At 41.7% G+C, this 22,467-nt stretch overlaps 3 protein-coding genes across 3 annotated transcripts in view; 2 read left to right on the top strand and 1 right to left on the bottom strand.

Moving 5' to 3' along the window:
• Positions 1-1,449: 1,449 nt before the first annotated feature.
• On the top strand, positions 1,450-3,113 carry LOC306978834 (uncharacterized protein; the record flags this gene model as incomplete). The annotated part of the gene is made up of 2 exons (XM_079577516.1): positions 1,450-1,962; positions 2,454-3,113. Exons 1-2 carry the CDS (start codon positions 1,456-1,458, stop codon positions 3,111-3,113), a joined length of 1,167 nt encoding a protein of 388 aa, XP_079433642.1. The 5' UTR covers positions 1,450-1,455.
• A 3,798-nt stretch (positions 3,114-6,911) lies between these two features.
• LOC306978739 (uncharacterized protein) lies at positions 6,912-8,514 on the top strand. Its single transcript, XM_079577408.1, has 2 exons — positions 6,912-7,513; positions 7,668-8,514. The coding sequence occupies exons 1-2, from the start codon at positions 6,953-6,955 to the stop codon at positions 8,370-8,372; spliced, it is 1,266 nt and encodes a 421-aa protein (XP_079433534.1). The 5' UTR covers positions 6,912-6,952; the 3' UTR covers positions 8,373-8,514.
• Positions 8,515-10,879: 2,365 nt separating this feature from the next.
• The window catches only part of LOC306978896 (protocadherin-15-like), a 227,941-nt gene continuing 216,353 nt past the window's right edge, over positions 10,880-22,467 (bottom strand). The window contains exons 35-39 of the mRNA XM_079577603.1: positions 22,215-22,242; positions 21,762-21,800; positions 21,568-21,641; positions 14,495-14,624; positions 10,880-12,285 (exon numbers count right to left, since the gene is read on the bottom strand). Of these exons, the coding sequence (XP_079433729.1) occupies positions 11,530-12,285; positions 14,495-14,624; positions 21,568-21,641; positions 21,762-21,800; positions 22,215-22,242 (1,027 nt within the window). The 3' untranslated portion in view covers positions 10,880-11,529. The remainder of the gene's footprint in view (positions 12,286-14,494; positions 14,625-21,567; positions 21,642-21,761; positions 21,801-22,214; positions 22,243-22,467) is intronic.

The following is a 22,467-nucleotide window of genomic DNA, read 5'->3' as shown; positions in this document are numbered from 1 at the left end:
GGTTTCAGAAAGCACAGCTCTTTCTCCACATCATAATCAGCTGCACAGTGGCTACTCTAATCCTGTTATTCATTCAGGAAACCACAATAATGCAAACCAGCATTACCTACTGCTACACTGTCACTGATTTAATGTAGGCTACATAGAAAAATGGATCAGCAACATGAAAGCACAAAGGGACATTTTACTGTGTGGCTCAATTTCCTCCTTCGTTCTGTGTGCTTTTGAATGTATTGTGGTAAAATAAGAGCACTAAATCAATGTTATTTATTTCAATGTGAAGCCCTGGTTGGCAGTTATCTATGTATCATTTCTTGTCAATGTTTTATTTATTTCTACTGCCCTTATTGTACTCCTATTTACATTTATTAATTGTAATGTAGGATTCGTTTTGCAGTATTGTTCAGCACAGGGCAGCATGAGTCGGGAGCCATTTTAGTGAGTTTGTATCCTCTGAAAGAGCACGTCAAAGCTCCTCACAAATGTGCATCAAAACATGTATAACACTCCACTCGCCATTAACATTGTCTATTTACTTGAATTGAATGGAATATATTTGGTGAACCATTTACCAGCATTACAATAAAATATCTTGTTTGCAAGTTTGTTGTCTTTTTGTGGCCCAATAGTGTTTATGCGTGTGGCCCAATCTTTTAATACATCCTTGCGATTATATAAGATAGGCCTTTATTGATCTCACAATGGAGAAAATCACTTGGAGAAATACTCACTCAGGGTGTGCAAAATAGACAGGACATGTGCAATCAGTTAAGTAGTAAATGGTTATTTCATATAGAATGACTAAAAAAAAGCTTTAAAGGGCATAAAGGATAACAATTAAACAAATTAGAGCAGACAATGAAAGTGTCAGCAGTGCAAAGACGCTGATACAGAGATTATTGCACGTAGTTTTGAGTTACTTTGTAGCATTGCAGTCTGACAGCCGGGGGACCTGCGGTAGCGCCATAGAACTATAAGATAAGATAATCCTTTATTGATCTATAGCGCTCCTTGCACTGAGGGTATCTCAGTCTGCCACTGAAAGAGCTGCTCAGCTCCTCTACAGCCCCGTGCAGTGGGTGGGAGATGTATTGTCCATTTCTATTTATTTATTATAGGACAGTGCATTAACCAACAGTGCAGCTGTATAATGTGCCAGAATTAGCTAGGAGGCTAGTTTTCATCTGTAGTTCTTTGTCAGATGTACAGAAGCAACACAACCTACACAAAAGTGATGATGAAGGTGAGCTCCTGTCCCTCACCACCTACAGAGTCAGGGAAGATACTTTATTTTTTTTAATGTATTTTGTTGTTTTTTCCCTGTGACAAACCTAAACAAGAAGCGCAAGGCAATACTACTGTGATTTGATTTTAGCAATAAAAAAAACAAACAATGACCCCAAAAAATAATAACACAGCAGACACGTGACGTTTGAGGAAGTAGTGAAATCCAACATGGCGAGCGAAGAAGACGGAGCTATTCGCGAGTTTACTATAAAAGAAGAAGGCGAAGAAGTTGCAGTGGTGGAGGTAAACGTAGACGTCGGAGAGGTCGTCCCAGCTGTCAACGACGTGTGTCGCTTTTGCTCGAGGGTCCTGAGGATAAACGGGGTCATAAGCAACTCCGCGCTCATCTTCACGCGCACTAAACTCCAGCACAAGTCTCTGTCGGACAGATTCGCGGACTTGGGTTTGGCGCTGAGGCCAAGCGATAACAGATCGATACGCATGTGCAATCGGTGTACCACTGTGGTCGAGCGCCTGGAACGCGACACGGCGATTTTACGCAAATGGAAAGAGGACGAAGAGGCGCAGACGGCGAGCACCGACGCGCCAGCTTCTCTCGAATCCACCTGTGCCAAAAGAGACCGAACATCGTCTCCATCCAAAACACCGAGAGCGCTGAAGAAGCTCCGCAGTAGCCCCCCTCCCTCTCAGCAGTCGAGGCGGAGCGTCACACAGGTAGTTAAAGCGCTTTTCCACCTACAGCAGACACTCAAAGCGCTTTACATCAAGGAACCACTCACCTAATCGTACTGCCATTCATACACCACTGTACGCAGATACTGAAGGCAAGGTGAGTGAAGTGTCTTGCCCAAGGACACTACGGCAGCAGCTCGAATCCGGACAAATCTTGGAATGCATCGGTGCCATGATACACATAGGGCTGTCACGATATTTACTATATCGACTAATCCTTCAATAAACAATATATTTTTGTGCTCCATATCATATCGTACCGTATTGTTAGAGTCAATAATATAATTTATCGCGATACTTTCCTGCTTCAATATATCGAACTTCAAATTTGTTATCATGACAGGCCTATATACACACAATCTACTTGTGTTCACTCATGCATAATAATAATAATAATAATAATAATAATAATAATAATAATAATAATAATAATAATAATAACATAAGTCAATGTGAACTTTTTTTTTATACAGGTTATCACCACCTTCCCAAGCAAAACCGTTGTCAAGGTTCCTGCTGAACGTGAAGCAGGAATTATCCAGCACATTACCAACCAAAACTGGAGAACTGCAGCCAACCTCCTCGCTACCCACAAGGATCTTTTTGAAGAGTTAAAATACAAGGTTCTCACCGCCGTCAATGAACAATGTCAGAACCTCGCAAACCCCAAAAATGGATCTCTGCTGTGGAAAACGTCTTCGGATGACCTCAAGATTTTTTCATTTCATAATCTTGTTTTGGACCTAGAACTCATGTCACCGTTTCTGTTTTCCATTTTCACGACAATCAGCAACAACAATCCGGATGCCGCTTGTGCTGCTCTGTGTATAGCTCTGAGAGGGAGAGAGCCTCGCATGTCAGCCTTCGCCTACCACATCAACAGTATAATCGCACGAGGGGGTATAAAGAAAGCTGTGTTCAACAGACTTAGCAAAATGGCCATTACAACGTCTTACAGTCATGCCCTTGTGAAACAAAAGGAGGCAGCAGGGGGTAAAAGAGCAGCGAGTATCGAGACTCGGCCAGAAGCTGAACTCTCCTCTGAACTGTTGTTGAACTCTGAAGCACAAATGGGAAATTTTGCAGAGACGGAGGAACTGAGGACTGGAGACATAGAGTTAGCTCCTACTTAGCAGACACTTTCACATCCTGGAAACATTTATTTGAAGGCACTATACCAGATTTTTTTGTAGTTATGGAATGAAATTTGTTTTGTCTGCCTTTAGTATATTATAAATTGAAATATTTGTGGAAATAATTACTACTATAAATACTTTTAAAGCATTATTTTATTTCATGAATTGGCAGGCTAGTTTTCTAGCATTTCTGTGAAAGTGACCATGCGTGTCCTGCCTATAAACTGGTCCATGTGAAGAATTGGGATGCTACAAATATTGAAAGAAAATGAGTTTGGACCTCAACAATTTAATTTACCGGCTCTAGCTTTTATTGTTTGTAATAAAAAAAAAATCAGGTATATGGCCTTTAACATAGGACTAATGTTGATGCAGTCTAAATGAGGAGTTTCTTTTGAGTTTGTGTAATAAAGAAAGAGAAATTTAACATGTAAAAGAATGTCTTTTTAAAATGAGTAACTTATTTCTAAAATATTCACATAATTGTGTGTTTACAACTTACTATGTGTTAAAGCAGTGGCGGTGTGAGACCAAAAGTGGGCCATGGGACATACATTACCAGTTCTATAGTCTATCAATGTTTTCTATGAGGAGATACTTTAGGGCTGGATAGATCCGACAACTTCACAATATGATATATATACCAATACAGAGTGCACTGTCAATAATACAAGAAATATAGACCTTTTTTTTTAATGCTGAATAAGCTCAGCGTGCAATTTAAGTAACGATATTTGCGTGTTGCCTCATGCTTCTAGACCAGGGATCATACTGAAAAAAAAGAAAAAGTGGAGGGGAATATTTTGGACATGGTCTTTTGTGCGCGCAAAAAGCCCACCCGGCTACTTAAATGACTAGATCAACATTACAGGAGTTCAGTCATTGCGTGACTCGGGGTGACTCGTACTCGCTTTTGAAGGATCTATGTTTATAAAAAAAAAAAAAACAAGCGACCGAGGGGCGGGGCAAGCTGACGCAGCAGACCAATCGCAGAACTGACGGATGTGACGTATGAAGGCGGCACGATTGAGGAAATCGAAAATTCCAACATGGCGTCCACCGAGGAAGGAGCGATCCGTAAATTCGTTGTAGCAGAACAAAACCACGAGCTTGTTTTAGTTGAAGTAAATGTTGGAATAGCAGAAGGTGGTACCCTTCCTGTGAACGACTTTTGCCGTTTGTGCGGCAAATGCCTCCGGGTAAATGGCGTTATTGGCGGCTCTGTGCTACTTTTTGTTAAGAGTAAGCCACCACAAGTTTCACTCGGGGACAAAATTGCGAGTTTGGGTTTGGTGTTGAGACCAAATCCGAATAAGTCAAGACGCATTTGCAAACATTGCTTAAGTATTGTCGGTCGCCTGGAGCGGGACATGGCTACTCTTCGAAAATGGAAAGAAGCTGAACAAGAAGGTGAGGAGACTGTCGTGAATGAAACACCATCGTCGACAACACCGCCCGCTTCACCGGAATCCACCAGTCAGAAAAGAAGGCCTTCAACTTCGCCTGGACCACCGAGGCCAGGGAAAAAGCTCCGCACGAGCGCTCCATCCATGGAAAGACGAGGGGTCACACAAGTAAGTGGCTGCTTTTAGGTGTCCCTCGAGTGATATACGTGCTTCTTCACTATTATACACTCTAGTCATTTTTAATGCACTAAATATACTCATAGTACTCCTTGTTAATTGTGTTCCATCTTTTAACAGTTGTTTACTTTTCCCCCCAGGTCATAACCACCTACCCAAGCAGAACTACTGTCAAGGTTGTGTCTAACCGTGAGGCTGGGATCGTTAACAACATTGCCAACCAAAAGTGGAGAACTGCAGCTAACTTGCTTTCCAGCCACAAACGTCTTTTGCACGAGTTAAAATCAGTCTTTCTCACAGTTATCAATGGTGAGTGTCGGAACCTCGCGAACAGAAACAATGGATTCATGTTGTGGAAAACCTCACCGTTTGAAATCAAATCTTTTTCCTTTGATAATCTCAGTGAGGAACTCGAGCGGATGTCGCCTTTCCTTTTGTCTATTTTCAAAACAGTCAGCAGCGGCAATGAAGCGGCTGCTTGTGCCGCACTGTGCATAGCTCTGAGAGGGAGAGAGCCTCGCATGTCAGCATTCGCCTATCACATCAACAGTGTAATCGCACGGAGTGGTATAAAGAAAGCCGTGTTCAACAGGCTGAATAAAATGTGCATCACAACAGCATATACCCAAGCTCTGCAAAAACAAAGGAAGCAGGAAACCACAATTGATGAGATCATAAGGGAGGTTGCAAATAGTGGAGAGACTGTACCACAGGAAGAACCTTCGTCTGAGCTCTTGAACTCTGAAACGGAAAGGGAATCCAGAGGAACAGGGGACTGAACGCACAGATTTGGATTACCGTTTTGCAAGCAACTTTGGAGAAAAATATTTGTACTAATAAAACAATATTTTATTTTATTATACATACCCACTACATTTCATTGTATCATTTGATGAACCAAATCGTTATTCACTTGAAATTTGTGCAACTCAACTTCTACCTGTATTATGGCCTCATTACAAGGTCATAGTGCAGCAGCTGTAATAGCTCTGCAGAATAAAGCTGAATAACAAAAGCTAGTTGTTTAAAAGTGAAATACATTTAACAACTAAATGAAGCACAATGCGTTAAAATATAGACCACACAGAAACTTCATTAAGCTGCATTACGTTTGCAGTTGCACTATGGTGTTGTCTGCTGGGCAGCGCAGAGCGGGACAGGAAGAGCCTCAACTAGCTGGCCAGGAGGGCATGCTCTGTCCGGGGCTGCCCCCTTGACTCTGGAGGTGGTGGGCGAGAGTAGTCAAGCTCACATCCATCATGGACAACACCTCTCACCCAGTGTATGGGACTGCAGAGGAGCTGAGCAGCTGTGGCAGACTGAGGCACCCTCACTGCAAGAAGGAGCGCAACTGCAGGTCCTTTTAACCCCACTGCTGTCAGACTACAACTCTACTGCATACATAATCATCAATCACCTCATCTTTGAATTTTGTTATATAAAAAAATTATATTCTGTTCTAATTTGATTGTTTATATTCTTTCATTTTTATTTTAAAAAAAGATTTGCATTCAGTATTGGTTGTATCAATGTATTTCAATGGCGAGAATCTGTATTTGCACAACGATGCACCCTCAGTCTGTCTGTCCTGGAGCCGGCACTGCTATTTGCACCCTTTGAGTGTTCTTAGAGCTGCTGTATCAAGTGAATGTCTCCATTGTGACATCAATAGTCTTATCTATCTGTTATCCACCATGAGAACACTAACTTTATTGATGGTAATCTCACTCTTTTAGAGTAAGCAGTGTCAGTAGTAAACTACCATATTGTGGATACATACAATATTATATAAAATAGACAGGGAAGGAAGGATTACTGTAGTTTAGTAGACAGACGGTACAATATAGTTTGGACTGAAGTGCCTATGTTTTTAATTATTTTATTTTATATATTTTTTTATTCTGTTGAAAATGTTATTTCATGGTCATGATGTTATAATGCACATCTCTCAATACAGAACAAATGTATTTCCATTTTTGTTTTTTTAACTTAATAATTTATTTTTGCAACTGACTTTGACAATGTGGTCGCCACATAGAAATATATACATATACTGTATATATGCCATAGATTATTTTTTTTTCCATCAATATTCACGTGGTGCCTTATAATAATAATATTAAAAGAAACTGAGGGTGGTAGCATTGCGCATCCCCGCCATAGATCCCCGCGTACAGTCCAGTCTGCCGGAAGTACAAGAAGAAGAAACTTGTTGACGGACGTGACGTCAGCAGAGCGGTAGCGAAATACAACATGGAGTACGGAGATATCCGCAAATTTATCATTGAAGAAAAAGACGAAAAAGTTGTTTTAGTAGAGGTAAATATAGACGAAGCAGACAAGACACCCGGAGTGAATGATTTCTGTCGTTTTTGCTCTAAATACTTGAGGTATAATGGCGCCTTTGCCAACTCTGCGCTCATTTTCACAAAGTCGAGGCTACAGCAGAAGTCTTGTTCGGATAGACTGGCGGAATTAGGTTTGAAGTTAAGACCCAACAACAAGAAGAAATCGATCCGTATCTGTAGAGGTTGCTCACGCACTATCGGGTGGTTCGAGCGGTACTTTGCCGCTTTTCGTAAATGGAAAGAAGAAGAAGAGAAAGAAGACGAGGTGGTCACGCGTGAAACGTCGACATCAGCTTCACCCAGACTCACCGCTGATAAACCCTCTTCACCCGATCCCACCAGTGTACAAACCTCTTCACCCGAGCCCGCCGGTGATAAGAGAGACCGCTCACCTTCTCCGTCCGAACCCCCGAGGCTGCAGAAGAAGCTCCGCAAGAACCCTGCATCAAGACGAAGTGTCACGCAGGTAAATGTGGCCGAACTGCTTTTAGAAGGAAGCCACGCTTTGGTGTCTGGCTACCTTCAAATCTGCTAACACAATTGTTTGCCTTACCTTAAATTTAGCATATTCGTGTTTTTGTTGGAAATAAATGTATTGTTGCTTTTTGCTTTTCCCTCAGGTCCTCACCACCTACCCAAGTGAAAGAACCGATGTCAAAATAGCCTCTGACAGTGAAGCCGGAATCATTTCCAACATCGCCAACCAAAAGTGGAAAACCGCTGCCAACTTACTTTACAGCCACAAGCATCTTTTTCGTGAGATCAAATCAGTCATTCTTTCCTCCATCAATGAGCAGTGTCGGAAACTCACAAACCCTTACAAAGGATTCATGTTGTGGAAAACGTCACCAGAAGAAATCAAATCTTTTTCATTTGAAAATCTCATTGAGGACCTGGAGCGCATGTCACCTTTCCTATGGTCCATTTTTGATACGGTCAGCAAAAACAATCAAGATGCTGCTTGTGCTGCGCTGTGTATAGCCCTGAGAGGGAGAGAGCCTCGCATGTCAGCCTTTGCTTATCACGTCAACAGCATAATCACACGCGGTGGAATTAAGAAGTCTGTATTCAACACGCTGAGTAAAATGTGCATCACGACAGCATATAGCCAAGCTAGGCAGAAACAAAAGAAGCAGGCAGCGACTATTGAAAAGACTATAATGGAGGTAGCAGCTGGTGGAGAGACTGCATCAAAAGTAAAACCTCCATCTGAGCCTCTCTTGAACTCTGAACCTGAAAAAAATGCTGCTGCTGCAGATCCAGTAGAACTTATGACCGGAGTCACACATTTGGATAACTCTTTGGTCCAGGAGCTCCCAAGTTAGTTCAGGAAACATTTGGAGAAATCGTCGCAGTCAAACACAAATGTTGTGGATGTCACCTTTTTATATACACTACAGCTCAGGGCTGTTGGCTGTTATATCTGTGTAAAATGCATTTATTTAGACGTGCATAATCTATACAAAGGATACAATGTATTTGTTAATATGTTTAAGTGAATTTCTCCATTGAGAGATCAATAAAGTTCGGTCTTATCTTAAAGCCATCAAGTCCACTTATGATTCTGATTAACACTTATAATCATACGTACATGCTGCTTATTAAGCAAAAGTACTTTGTGTTGGTCGTGTATATTCTCTGTTTGTTCACTGTCATTGGGTATCAGTGATCAAACTAAAAATCTTAGACTTGTCCCACTGGATTTATTGAACACCACAGATGTGTGACCTTAAGCAAATTGTGAGCCAGCCTACGATCCCACAAACTATCTAGGTATTTGCTAAATTACAAAGGATGTTTTTTTCCCCAAAATGACAAGCCTTATTATGAAACAGAAGTAAGTAAACAGGTGCCAAATTTCTTGCTTTGTTTGTCCAAAATGTGTGTTGTCTCCAGGCTGTAATGTTTAAGTGTAGACCACAACGTTCTCATTATAATTTGACAATAAAAGTCCATAGTTTAGTGGTTTATTCTTGTGGTTATATTTCAGTGAAGCTTTGTATAATAATTAGTCTAAATTGTAAATAATCTTACATCGACTCTACAAGTTTAATCACATGATACAATAGCATTTATCCTTTTTTTTAAATAAAGAAAGTAATGAGATTTTTTGGGGTCCACACGTCAACCTCCTCTGGATCAGACTTTGAAGTTACTCCACAATTGCAGTGATATTATATCCTGTTAAACACAGGTGCCCTTTCCTGCCTTCATTTTAATTAGATATGACTTTATAGATGCTTTAGTAATGCATTGAAGCTCCATCATAAAGCTGTCTTACCACAGAACATTTATGTGATATTTCTTAATAACCTGGCAAGAGCCAGACTGATATTCCAGTGCCAATAACATTTGCACTTACAAATACCGAGGACTCAGCTTGCTGGCAAGGTACATTTCTTAAGCCACTCAATATTAAGCTTATGTCTGCTGTGCCTGCTCAAGACCGGCAGTAGCTGCTGTGGGAAATGTGGCCATCTTGTGGAAGAACCAAACATCTCATTGAATAAAAGTACAAAAAAAGCCAAGAAGAATTTTCTCAAGTTGTGAAAAAAAGAAAGAGTAAAATTAAACTAACCTTGTTAATACTAATTATATATCTCCATTTTACGGAGTATTATGGCATGTTAGAAAATCAAACTCATTGGATTAGGTACTGATTTTCATCTTTATCTTTATTACGGACTTTATTACTCAACTAGGACACACAACAACTATAGCAAATGATCAAATAGCCAAATTACTGCAGAGCAGTTTATTGAAAGTTAACAGAACTTAAAGAAGAAATTAAATCCAAATAATGTTATTTGGTGTCGGTTTATGGCAGACATACACTGTAAAATCTCAAACTTAAGTTCACTGTTAACAGTACCTGAGGTCTTGGTCTGCGGTGGCCTCAAAGAGCAGGCTGAGCCCAGGCAGCTCCTCAACCACAACCCCCAGCTGCACCTGTGCATGGGATTTAGTGTTGAATTTATTTGAAAGATTTCACATCATGTTAAATCATACTTGAACGCTGACTTTAATCCAGTTGAACTTGAAGTAACTTCAGAGTCAGATCCAGAAGTAGTTTATGTGCTGCTGCCACTGGTCCTGAACTTTTTCCCTGAATTCTCACTTATAACTGCACAGAGGAGCCTGACCGAGCCTCAGGTCGGCCAATAAAAGTCAGCCTCGAGGGATTTTCTCTGAGAGCACAGGTGAAGCTCTTCTTCACCTGCTGATTATAGGACAAAGTCATTTGAAGTTTACGATAAAGAAAATATATTTGTAATACCTAAAAAATCTAAGTTTAATACATTTTAATTAAACTTGAATGTTGAAAAAGTTAATTTTTTACTTTATTTAATTCTAGAATGTGCAGCAATTCTAACACTTGGTATTGGACAAGTCTATCTATACAGTATAGGGAAGGAAGGCAATTGATAATAATGCAATAATAATACATTAGTGTCATATATTGCTTTTTCTAAATGCTCAAAGACACTTTACAAATGGCTAGACACTCTGCTTGGACGTATGGGACACAACCACACAACCCTGAATCATGTGTTCATGTGTGTCGATATGACCTGCATCCACTATGGATCCTTCAGTAATCACATGTCTTTATTTGACCGATTCTGGGCATAATCCATACTCGGTGGTGGTAAACTATGTTTGTAGCCACAGCTGTCAAGGGGTAAACTGCAGCCGCTCCGACCACGATCCACATATTCACCCACCCAACAAAAACCCACCCACTGACTAACTCACTGACTCACTCTCTCAGATCAAAGAGGTATGGCCCAAGATGCAATAAATTAACTAAGGTGAATGAAATAGTCTTTTATTTGGATAAAGTTTGTCAAGCACCTTGACAACAGTAAAAAGGCAGGTTTAAGATGAACAATACAAGACACTGTGTCAATGCAAAGAAATCAGGCAGATTTCATATGAGTGCACCTGTAGCTGAATACTGAATGGAGTGCGTTCCATACAGAGACACCAGTCTTTAAAGGGCCATAGAAAAGTTCATACACTTTCTTTATCTTATGTTCCAGTGATTCCTCACAAAATACAAATACTCTTTGTAGCAAATATAGTCCGTCCAGTTGCCTAAATGTGATAAGAATCTTAAAATAAATTGGGGCCTTTGTTTGTAAGCAGAGGACATATAATAAATGGGGTATTATTTTCCTTTCATGTTTTGACAGAATGTGCTAAAAATAAAATCCAGATTAAGAAAAGACATAAGCAGAACACTTCTTATGTCATATCCAGTGGTTAGAAACTCAAATCAGTGTGAACGATGGCCATTACAAAACAATAAGACGATCACTTCAGTTCCCATGTGAAAATTCCTCGTCAAACTCTTTGGCTAGCGTAATGCCAATGGCCTTTTGGCTGAGTACAATCTGATTATGTGACTTCCTCATGTCGGCAGCGGTGATTCTAAATGAGCTCCATGTAAACAGTCCTGACAATGAGGGGCACAGTGAGTCAGAGTTTGGTCATGGGGATGTGCAGGCTGTTCCAGGGGCCCATCCACAGCTCGTCCTCGTCCGACTGTGTCCGATCCGAGGGGCACTCCAGCGGCTCCCTCATCACCAGGCCGCCCTCGTCGCTGGTGTTGCCGCCGTCCACCTGCGACTCCCTCTCCCCCTCTGCCCTCGCCTCTCCCCGCTCCTCTGTCTGCGCCGGCGGGCCCTGCGCCGCCTTCAGCAGGTTGGACTTGGACGCGGCCGTCTCGGGGACCGCGTTGCTGGTGCTTGTGGACACTAAAGACGCGCTAGAGTTTCGAGTGTTGAGCACATTCAGAGTCTTATTGTTGTCCGTGTTGGAGAAGGAGGACGTGGCCAACGTGGAGGCCTTCCCCGAGCTCTGGAAGGTGCGCAGGATGGTGCACCCTCCGTCGGCCGCTGTCCTCGGGATGCTCAGCGGGATCCTCTCCTCCAGCGTGGCGGCCATTTTGTCTAATTTCTTAAAGTGCTTGGCGAGCCGCGAGCTGAAGACGGGGGAGATGGGGAGTTTGAGGTTATTGTTAGTCGTGGGCGGCGTGTTCGCGGTGCTTGCTGTGCGTCTGGTTCGGATTATAGATCCGTTCTGCGCCACGTAGATGCTACCGTTGACACTGGCGTGACTGTTCAAAGTGGCCGCTACTCGATTCCGCTGCATCTCCGGTAAAGTGTCCTCCCCGGTGGAACTGGTCTCGTACTCTCGGTCCAGGACCAGCTTGATCCGGCGTTTCCCTCTTCCCTGGAGAAAGATGAAAAGGGAAAAAAAAAGAAAAAGTTTTACCGACATCTCACTGGCATCCGGCACTTTCAAATGTGGACGGCGAGTCATATTTCAACCGCTACGTGTCAGAGATGTCACTGAACGAGAGTAACAGAAGATACAAAAGTGCAAAGTCAGGTCACCGCACAGCCTTAAAAAGAAATGTTCTGTTCGGAGGAATCTAAAGCTGCACTCAGCAGTGTAAAATAGAAGTAATAACAAGATTGAACAAAGAAAGCTGCCTGATTAGATAAGAAAGGGTTTTAGACCAGAGAGGGCAGAGGAGGATAAACTTTCAAATAGGGCTGTACAATTTACTCCAAAAGAATCAATTTAAACTTGCAAATCACAAAGACTGCTGCCAAACAACAACATATTCAGTCTCCAATGGGTCTTATTAACCTGCGAACCCTGTTGATAAACCTGGACATGTTAAGAAATTAGATTGGATGTTTCAGTGAACTGGATGTTGAGTTCGAAACACTTTTCAGTAATGTTTTGCAAATATTTTCTCCATATTGTGCAGCCCTAGCATCACACAAAGATGAAGAGGAAAAAACTCCACACAGAAATCATGGCAATCCACTCATTTTCACCAGCTCCTTACTCGTTGGTGCGAGATTATCTTTTACATCTCAATCCTCATCTTGTCCACTGCTCCTCTCCTCCTCCTCCTCCTCGCTGTCCTCTATGATGGGCGACAGGTCGTCATGGTTACGTGGAGATTCGGCCTCTTCACCATCGGACTCTTCGCTCTCCTCCTCCTCGCTCTCCCCGTCTGTTGAGCGGGAACGCCGTCTGGAAGTTTTGGGTCTGGACTTGGCACTTTTGCTTCTGCTGCTCTCGCTGTCCGACCCGTCTTCCGAGCTCTCCCCGTCGTCACTCGCAGAATCTTCCGTTGTGTTCAGGTCCTTTTCCGTATCGGACTCTTCGGTTTCAGTTTTGGACGTGCTGTCGTGCTCCGCATCCTTGGGATTCCCCGCTCCCGTGATGGAAGAGGAAGGGCTGGTAGTATCTGATAGTTCCGAGGGGGAATCTTTGCTCTCTTCATTGCGTTTCTTTTTCCCCAACCACTTCTCTGTCGAACCTTCTGAGCGATTCCCTTGTTCCTCCGACAATCCGGCGGACATTGCAACGCTCCTATCTCCTACAGAAGTGTTGGTTTCTTGATGGTTTTCCCAGTCCATTGCTATGGCAGCTCCCTGGAGTCTCCTGCTCAGGCTGATAAGACTCAAGGCCTCGCTCAGCTTTTGTTTTGCTGGAGCCACTTGGTCGGCGTCGCCCGCGGTTTGGAAATAAGTCCCGTCTATGAGTATCCCATTGCTAACACTGCCAGACCAGCTTGAAGACGGCAATCCTGGAAGCTCTGTCCTCCTCTGTTCTGGTGGAGGTCCAATCCCCCCGCCAAAACCATTCCTCATCCCATTGTTTGGCATTCTTTTCAACTCTCTCCCCGTCCTCTGTTCTGCGGCTTCTTCTCCGGCTTGTCCGTTGGCTTGGTTTCCCGACCCTCTTTCGGATCTTTCCTTGCCAGCCTTGCCTTCCTCCATCGGGCCGACGCGTGCCTTGGTCCACGGGGGGTGCACGGCTGGAGGCTGTCCAGTGGTTTTGCTTCCCGGTGAGAACAGAGAGCCCAGTTTCATCATGGACTTGAACTTGTCCATCGCACTTTTAGGTTTGGTTTCTGATGGTCGCGTCTTGTTGTCTTTGAGTTGATCAGTTTTTCTTGGAGCGGCAGTGGAAGGGCGGAGTTGGTGGGATTTGGAGTTGGCAACTCTACCTTCATTCATCTGCCTCGTCACCTATTGTTACAATACATGTTTAATTTGTTACGGGGTGACAGTGACAAGGTTGATGCAATGCGTGAAGTACATTTAATATGATATTGTAAATAACTGCACACAACACAGACTCATAATGGTACGAAAACCTTTTTTTTGCAGCATCATGTCTCAAAATGGGAAAAGGTTTGTGATGGAATGAATAACACACCTTTTTTTTTTAGCTAATTGAACTGGGATTCAAAGTGAATAAGGAAAAGGTACAATTTGGGGCCAAATTTTGTTTTATTTTTTTACTTTTTGCTGCATTGGCCCTTTTTCGAGACCTATTGCTGCAGATAAGGAAACTTTTGCTGTTTTAAAATGATTACAGAAGGCCATGTTTTTGGGCCGAGGAAAGTAGTTACCTCTTGGTCGGACTCCTGAGTGCTGTAGTAGTAACTGCCGTCTTCGTCCATGATCACCTCACCGTACTCTTCATAAGGCCCAGTGGGGGAGATCAGCTTCCTCCTGCTACCGTACTGGGGGAGCTCATACCTGGACACAAGACAACAAACTTCACTTCCTAGTTCAAACTGCCACTGGCCACTTCTATGTGTAATCCTGTGTCAGTGTAAACAGTATGTATTCCCCGACTGGACATAACTTGCCTTATACATATTTATATAAATCCAATGCAAAATAATACAACCCGATGCAATAGGTTAACTAACCCCACGGATGCCCCTTCATAATTCTATATTATATTCTATATTGCTAATGCAGGTAGATGATTCATTTGTTCTATCTATTGTACTGTATTGCCACAAAAGCACTTTGTTGAGACAACACACAGTCCAAAGACACTGCATCACATTAGTCAGAAATGATAAAAAATCCATCGTGCCCATCTTATGCAATGTGCATTAGAATGTAACTGCAGTGGCCTCCTCCCAGCCTTTGTAATGCCTGACTTAGCGCTTCCTTTCTGCATAGTTTGTTAACTTGATAACAAAAAACCTTCACGTCAAACTCGTGAGTCCGCTAACTTGTCAAAACAAACAGCCTTAAAATCCTTAATCACAAAAGTCTTTGGACGGGAGGTGTTTCTTTAGCGGACAACAGTGGAATCAATAGTGTTGTCTTTTTGTCTCTTTGTCTGCCATAGCTGGGAGCAGTATGGTCTTCAGTGGCCACAGCAGTGTAGTGCATCACCCTCCTGGGTTAGTCTGCCCTGCAGCTACACGCTACAAGTGAGCAGGTCAACAAGATCATTCTTTAAATGTGGCCAGAAAACAATATGTCCTCTGTGATAAAACCACACTGTGCTGGATTCACCTTCACAGCGAGGAAAAATGAAACCAGCTTCACATTTCAACAGTAAAAATACAAGTAACATGCCACCATAAATCATCTGCCTCTTATCATACTGTGATTTGCATATTGGCTCCACCCAATCCCAGCTATCACCAGTGTATACTGTGTTCTTGGCCAGCTCACCATGTCTCCAGTGTCAACACGCTGGTGATTGAGTGCTTGAATAAGTGGGTGAGGGGTTCCTTCATTCAAAAGGATGTGAGTGTCTCAGGGAGATGGCTATACAAACCAATAATAATGAAGAGTCAATGATATTTTGCAACAGTCCGAGTGAAGCATTTGAAACACTGGTCAAGTACTTAAAAAAGAGTAAGGTGAGCAGTTAACTATCCAAAACTTGTCAAAAAGTAATTTATTGCATAAAATAAGAAATGAGTTGCAATTTTTTTTAGCACTGCCAAATTTGGAACAGACTTAAAATGTTACATTTCCTGTTGAAAAAAATAAAATAAAAATTGTTTTTTCCTTTTTTCCCCCCCTATGATGTCTATGTGTGGTATTGCATTAGTTATTTATATATTTTCTAAACCTAATTGCAGGTCTTTGTAAAGTCATAATGCTGAAGTGTATCCCTCTTTTCTGTAAACCTTTGTTGTTGCATTGTTTTTTAGCACCATGAACATAAAACCGCTTAGATTGGATTGCCTTTGCCCACCACTGAGGTAACCCTGTTACTGTAAGCAGCAGGTGGAATAGAAGTAGAACATCAGCCTATTAAGAAATGAGGAAGGGAAAAAATAAAACCCAGGCAGATTACATGGAGTGGTGTGGACAGTTAAAATATAAGGTGCTTTTACAGTCCGTGCCCGCTCTAATGTAATGAGCCTTTACCTTCTGCTAACCCTCCTTAGAGGATTTCACAGTCATTACCCACACTTAGGCATATACTGTAGCAGCCACTGTGAGCATGTGAGCGCATCTGTCCGCCTCCACTAGGGGGCAGTATGGCTCTGAAAATGCAGCTTTGGGCCGCCTGCTGTCCTCCTCTGAGCCTGACTTCTGTGTTTTCTCAGCTCTGTGTGCGAACTCAAATGGACCAAATTGGGTCAGTGGCCTGTTTCTGTAGAGTCTCCAAATGTTAAATGATTATTTAATGAAGAGCCCCAGTCCGGGAGATTATACAGCCGCAGTCGCACACGCCTGGCTCATGGCACACAGTTCAGAGTGAGTATTGTAAGCCTTATTAGCTGCGAATTGTCCAAATTAAACCCAATTTGTAATCCCCCTGATAAAATTAATGTTTACTGATTTTTGTCTCTCATTTTGTTGTACAGACAGAGGCCAGTAGAGTGGCCACAATCTCCACATGAAAATATTCTCAAACATTAATGAAGTAAAAAACAAAACACCAAAATTAGGGCAGCAAGATATTGAAAAGCTTGAATATCGTGATGCCAATATTGTGCTAAACCCTTTCAACACCATACGCTACATCCAATTACATTTAACCATAAGATGGCAACAATAAACATAAGAATCTTTAAATACTAAGTAACTTGTTTCCCTTTTCGTAGTCCCTCTGGGGGTAATACAAGTCTTGATGGGATTACTGGGTCTTTCATCTCCCCCGGTGTCTCTGGCCAGTAAACCACACTTGCAACTTCCACCATTGCACACTAATAGAATCACAAAGAAGAAGGTAACAGGCTAACGGGCAAAGCTAACTGTGGGCTAGCACCACTTAAACAGTATTTACAGCCAAGTTTGAGTGGAAAAAAAAAAATCTCCATTGTGTAATTGGATGTACAATATCCCTCTCTCCCTTTGTCTTTTCTGTCAGAGCAGTATTTACTCTCACGGACAACTAATGAGTAAAAAAAATCAGCTGCAGTGGCGCTTATGGCCTCTAGGGGCATGAGTTACTTAGTACTGCTTTAAGATCAAAACAAGGCTAGAATAACAGAAGAACAAAACTGGACTGAACTATGGACTGAAACGGCTTTTCAGCTATTTTACCAGATAGAGTACGTGTGTTTAGGCTGTGATAGCAAAAAATACAAATATATACAAATAATACATATCTAAACCTAACATACAACCAACACAAGCTTTAACATGTCTCCTCTCGTTTGATGTCAAAAGGCTTCATCCACAGACACAATAATTGCTTAAGAGTGTATTGTTACTTCATATTTACTCAAAAAAAGTAGAATTTATTCCAAAAGCATTTGATTATTTGAGTAATTCTGTCTTACCAGACCTTCTATACAGATGAGTTCGCCCAGACATTTTGCGGTGTGATGTGTGTGTGGGTGCCAGTGAAGTCAAACCTATCACCTCAGTCATGGTGCTCTTCTCCCACGCCAACAGCAAAGAGTCAGCTGAAATCCGTCACTGCAATGTGGATATGGCCACAGGGCAGCTAGAAATCTGCCTTTGTTGCATCAAAGGTGAGTACTGCAAGGAGCGGCGTGCGCAATATCTGCATTTGCAACATTAAAAATGGCCACTCTCCCCTAATCTATTTAAAGAGTGCACATATATGTTTTGGTACATGTTTTCTTATTTATTATTTACTCAAAGCCCACGTCCAACCTCACTATGATCATTTTGAGTCACGGAAACAAGTGAGTAATGTTTTGCTCTGTCTTTATAGTTCATGATTGACGAAAAGTGATTTACAATTAGATTCACAAGTCTCTTTTCAAACAAAACAAATTCCTTTCCACAATGAGAAAAAAACTGGGCGATGCATTTTCTTTTTGAGCAACAAATGAGTTGGACATGAGATGGAGAAGCTAAACACAATCTGCAAACGTTTGTATCAGGAGGAATCTTTCCATTTTCTCTGTTTGCATTGAAATGTCATCTTGGCCTACTTAATGCTCTGCGTCAGTCCCTGAGTTACTCAAGTAAACTCAAAGCAACAGCATTTTTATTTGGGGAAAAGATGCTCACAAGGGGGACATTCTTTGGGAGCACTTCAAAGTACACCATCGCTCAGATTCAAAACACCATCACTAACGCCAGGTGATTTTTACCCGAGATAATACGCCAGATAAAAAGTACTTCAAAATATATACAATACAATACAATACATGACACATTTGAGTACTGTGCTTTTATTTTAAACTGTGTCATGTCTAACAAAATGAAAGAAAAGCATAATGAGGGGGCCACATGAAAATGATCCAAAATTACAGGAAAATAAGGAATTTGAGAGCAAAACATTCCTATAAAAATAAAAAAAATAATGAAGATGGAAACTTGGTTTTTGGTCCACCCATTCCTGGGATATTTGAGACTTCCCTGGTGAAGGCTCTACCCTGACCAATAACCATGGGTAGAATCCACCCGAAACCTATGTTACCTTCTATCACTATTACTGGGTGAAAATCAGCCAAACATGTGCCTGGAAAAAGTGTGTTTAGGATTAGGAAAACACCCATGCCATCAAAGATGTCAGAGACACTGCTGAAGCTACCCAGAGACCCATGACATTCAGATAAACGCAGCATAATGAAAATACATAAATGTATACATTTATTTGCTCGGGTGAAAACCACTCGGCAATGGTGTTCTGGGGTAAACTCACATCAACAACAAAGTCACAGAAGGGAACACATAAATGCAGCATTTGAAATCACTCTCAGAAATGCTAGTTCCATTAATATTAGGTGTAGCTTTCATCACTTGGGGCTTCAGTGCACTTACTATTGTAACTAGCAATCTCTCAAAACTCAAGGTTATTATCGAATTTGTCAATTATTGAGTAAACTAACCAAGTCCTGCAGCAAATGGAGCAATGTACTGCACTTTCAAACATGACAAGGTCACTCGTAAACTTGTAAAACTCTTCACTTTCCGGAGCCCATCAACTTGTGTTAGCTTGTAATATTGAAAACGGAAAAAAAACCCTCACACATCTTATTTATTAGTGCAGAAAATCCAATAATTAGAAGTGAGTCCCGCCAGGTCAAACAGCGCATCTCCCCGAGTCAGACATGAAATTGTGGATGTTGCTGTAAAGCTAGCAGCATCTGGCCTATTGTCTGGCTCCACGGCTGGCTGCCTGATTAGCTGCTCGGCTCCTCCAGTGGTGCGCCCGTGTGTGTACTTTGTGTCGTGTTTGTGCAGCAGTGTGATAGAAGGAGCACGGGAGCGTTGGGGATATGAATGGAGTCTGAGTGTGTGCCGCTATTTATTTATGTGGCAGTGTGGGTGGCGGGATAAAATCAAGTTCCCGGGAGGGAGCGGCTAAAATTATAAGAATTACACAATGTATCAGACGTGGCGGCGGGCTGGGGTTGGAGGAGAATAAACGGCCACAGGTCTGGTGCAGAAATCGATATCAGCAGAGGTGCAAGTTGTACTCACAATCTTGGCTCAAGGAAAAGTACTTTTATTTCAGAATAATATTACTCAAGATGAGGCATAAAGACCCCAAATCAAAAGCATATTGGGACACAACACCTATAGCTACTACTACTATCAACTATCATGCTTAACTTGTTTCTCCACCTTAGATGCCCACAGTAGACACACAGTAGGTAGACAGATGAATAAAGTCTGGTATTCTCCCACTGCGATGGACACGATGACCAACAGTGGTAACAGCGTATTGGTCCGGACTCCACAGTGGAGTCTCTCTGGGACACGTGGTCAGACTGTATCAAAGCGCTGAGGCTGCCGGCTCAGAGCAGCGTGGTGAAATCAAGTGCAGCGTGAAGCCACCTCCAGCCAAGAGGAGGCGCAGCCATGTTTGATGTGATCTCTGCTCAACCAGAGAGTTACTGCTGAGGGTCAAAGGGCACAGTGCCCTTAACACATTCCACACGCAGGAAATAGTAATGCCCTTCTCAGTATAAGCACAGCCATTTATGTGAACCTACATATCAAATGTACTTAAAAACAAATGTTCACTAGCATGCGGCGCAAATCCGTCTCGTATATTGTGACCTAAAACATTCCACATGAACTACAGGCAAATACCCCAGCTATAGATACTGACCAAGATGTGGAGATGAGAACCATGGACTCTCTCTACTATGACAGTTTGCTTCAATGACATTGAAGAATTGATACTTTAATAGTTTTACTCATAGCCCAACAAAGTAATAAGCATGCATTTGGCAGAAGACTGAAACAGGAGGGTAATGATACATGTTTTTGTTGCACTTTACTACAGAACAGTAATACCACGCGCGTGTCAGCCCATTACATTATTATAGGTGCAGCGGCAGTGTGACGTTCGGCCCACGTAGCTCAACAAAGGAGAGCATCCGACAAACAAACAGGAGTTTGCAATATGGCCAGATTACGATGAGGGCTGATCTCCAAAATATAGACAATCATCTGTTTGACCAGTTTGAAGTGTACTGAGTTTATTGTCTTTTCCTGGTAGCACTTTGGTCAGCCTGATTGTTTTTAAAGTTCAATAAAGTTGCAGCTACTCTGTAGTCCATGTGTCCAGGTCATATCATTTGAATGTTTGCTGAAACCGTCCAGTTCCCTGAAGGATATGATTGTGTTTATTGGGTAAATGGAAGGCTGTGATTAGGACTTATAACATTATGTCTTCATTTTTTGGAAATAAAAGTTTCATATAAGTAAAAATGACCATATTTATGCCATAAACTTTAATATGGTAAAACTTCCTCTGCACTGGGTGACCCCTAAATGTCCCTCAAAAAAACTGAGAAAATAATAATAAAATCACATGCCTTTCTTCCCCAAAAGAAGATGGGGAGTTTGAATAAAAAAAGACTTTTTATTTTGATTATTTTGAGCCACTCACTGGGGAAAACATATATTACATTAATAATAGGATGGAAATAACATGGTAACTTGGGGAATAATGCAATTTGCACATTTCGCTTTCTTATTACTCCAAAGAAAACACTAGCCCTGATAAGATCATTATTAATCCATTAATCTACTTTACCATCTAATAAATTAGGTGTGTGTCCCGCTTCCTTGTCATTACACTTTTAGGTTCCAAGCTATCTCAATACTATTACTATGCAATTACAGTTATGTAAAGGCTTGTAATAATAACGTTTCTCTGTTACTAACTGTTGTGGGCTGAAGTTTGTAGAAGTTGTGCCAGTTGGGATATATAAGATAAAATGTACAAATTGCGCTTGACAGTCGACTACAGAAACAACAGCTTGTTAGTACTCACCCATGGTCGTAGTTGTAGTAATCCTGAGTGTAGTAGTCCTGCCCTGGATCGATGCCGGACTCCATGGATAACTCCTGTGGGAATGGACATTTGTTGTTGGATAGTAGATACTAACGGCAAAATACAAGCTGCGAGCACACACAACAAGAAAGGAAGATGGAAAAGTTAACAGAACAATAGGATAGACAAAGTACCTCGGGTCTGAGCAGAGAGGGACGCAGGAGCTGTTGAGTCTGTCAAAGGAGAGAGAAGTGGCAAAGAACAAGGTGGGGGGAAAAAAACAGCGCAGGATGTAAGATATTTCAGACAAGTTGGTGAAGTGTCTCATTCTTTGCTGTAATTGAGAACTTTCTCCGCAACTCGGAAGGATTTCGATTAAACGCTGCAAGCTTGATTCACTGCATTAATATTAATTGCATGTCAAAGGCCAGATTTTGAAATTTTAAAGACAAATCAATGTTTCTAATCAATTTTAAACTTTCATGAGAAACATCAAGACATTTCAGAATTGCCTGAAAGTGGACACAGGCGGCCGCTAGTGCCAAGACAAGTTAAATCATGCCATAAGAAATAAAAAAAAAGACAAAATAGATATTCATGCAAAGCCAACTTAAATGCACAATAGACACTCATGCAGTGGAACATACCTCATGCTGACCATATAAGCCTATACGCCTAAAGAGAGGGAAAACATAGCATTAGTGGGCATTGTAACACTACTTTTTTGTTGTAAATGAGCTTTATAATTACAGCTTGTGTTTTGATTTGTTCTTGCTTACAGTTTTAACGACTTTGTGCATAAAAGTTTAATGGTTATGGGCAAAATTCCACTTAACGTCCGATGTTTAAAAACTACATTTGCACCAAAAAACTCCAATGACTTTCCACTTTTGCTCTTTT

The sequence above is a fragment of the Gobius niger genome (assembly GCF_951799975.1).
Source record: "Gobius niger genome assembly, chromosome: 19".
In the NCBI taxonomy this organism is placed as follows: Eukaryota; Metazoa; Chordata; class Actinopteri; order Gobiiformes; family Gobiidae; genus Gobius; species Gobius niger.
This window is presented reverse-complemented; position numbering and strand designations above follow the sequence as displayed.